The sequence below is a fragment of the Castanea sativa genome, chromosome 5 (genome assembly GCF_040712315.1).
Source record: "Castanea sativa cultivar Marrone di Chiusa Pesio chromosome 5, ASM4071231v1".
Classification (NCBI taxonomy): Eukaryota; Viridiplantae; Streptophyta; class Magnoliopsida; order Fagales; family Fagaceae; genus Castanea; species Castanea sativa.
In genome coordinates this window covers 81435941-81436686 of record NC_134017.1, presented here as the reverse complement: position 1 = coordinate 81436686, position 746 = coordinate 81435941, and the positions used below count along the sequence as shown (strand labels likewise).

The following is a 746-nucleotide window of genomic DNA, read 5'->3' as shown; positions in this document are numbered from 1 at the left end:
CTACCAGCTTAGAACTTTATGTTTGTGATCATATGGTAGCTTCTTATTGTTCTTCTTTCTGTTGTTTGCACAACATCTGTATAATATTTTCTCAAAATCTTCTTCCTCACAAGGAATTCTAAGGCCACCCTCTTGATCAAATCCAAACTCCTCAGCCACCATATCCATTAAACCTCTAAAATCTGGCATTGACAAGTAGCTTGTGGGAATCACAAACCTCCTCAGTTGTGGCCCTACGTAAACTGCCAAGAACCCTTTAGGAACTCTCATGGAGGTCTGTGAACCTGACCTTCTGCCGTCAGACAGTTCAGCTCCATTAATCAATGACTCCTTCAAACCTCCATATTCAAGAAGCTCCTTATGCTTTCCGGTGATCGCAGAGGGCTGTTTCTGGAGAAGAGGTGCCCACCGAAGCCATACCAGAAGATTGTTCTTTGGCCGGGGAGCTTGATAAGAATATTGGTTCTTCATCTCTTGTTGGGATTTTAAGTATTGGAGAGTTAATGAAGCACAATCATGGAACTCAGGATACAAAAAAAAAAAAAGGGTTTACTTGGACCTTATCAACAAGACAAATTGGAAAAAAAAAAAAAAATCTTTTTAGAGGATGAGAACTGATTTCATCAATTGCCTTATCAACAAAATTATTTTCTTAACTTGCACAATTAATTTAAAAATAAATTAATTGACAAAGAAATAAAAAAAGAGAGAGACAACTTTGATTACATATCAGTTTTTTCTCCAAA

At 37.1% G+C, this 746-nt stretch overlaps 1 protein-coding gene across 1 annotated transcript; it reads right to left on the bottom strand.

Moving 5' to 3' along the window:
* On the bottom strand, positions 1–471 carry LOC142635933 (auxin-responsive protein SAUR27). Its single transcript, XM_075809975.1, has one exon. It carries the CDS (start codon positions 469–471, stop codon positions 1–3), a length of 471 nt encoding a protein of 156 aa, XP_075666090.1.
* Between the last annotated feature and the right edge of the window lie 275 nt (positions 472–746).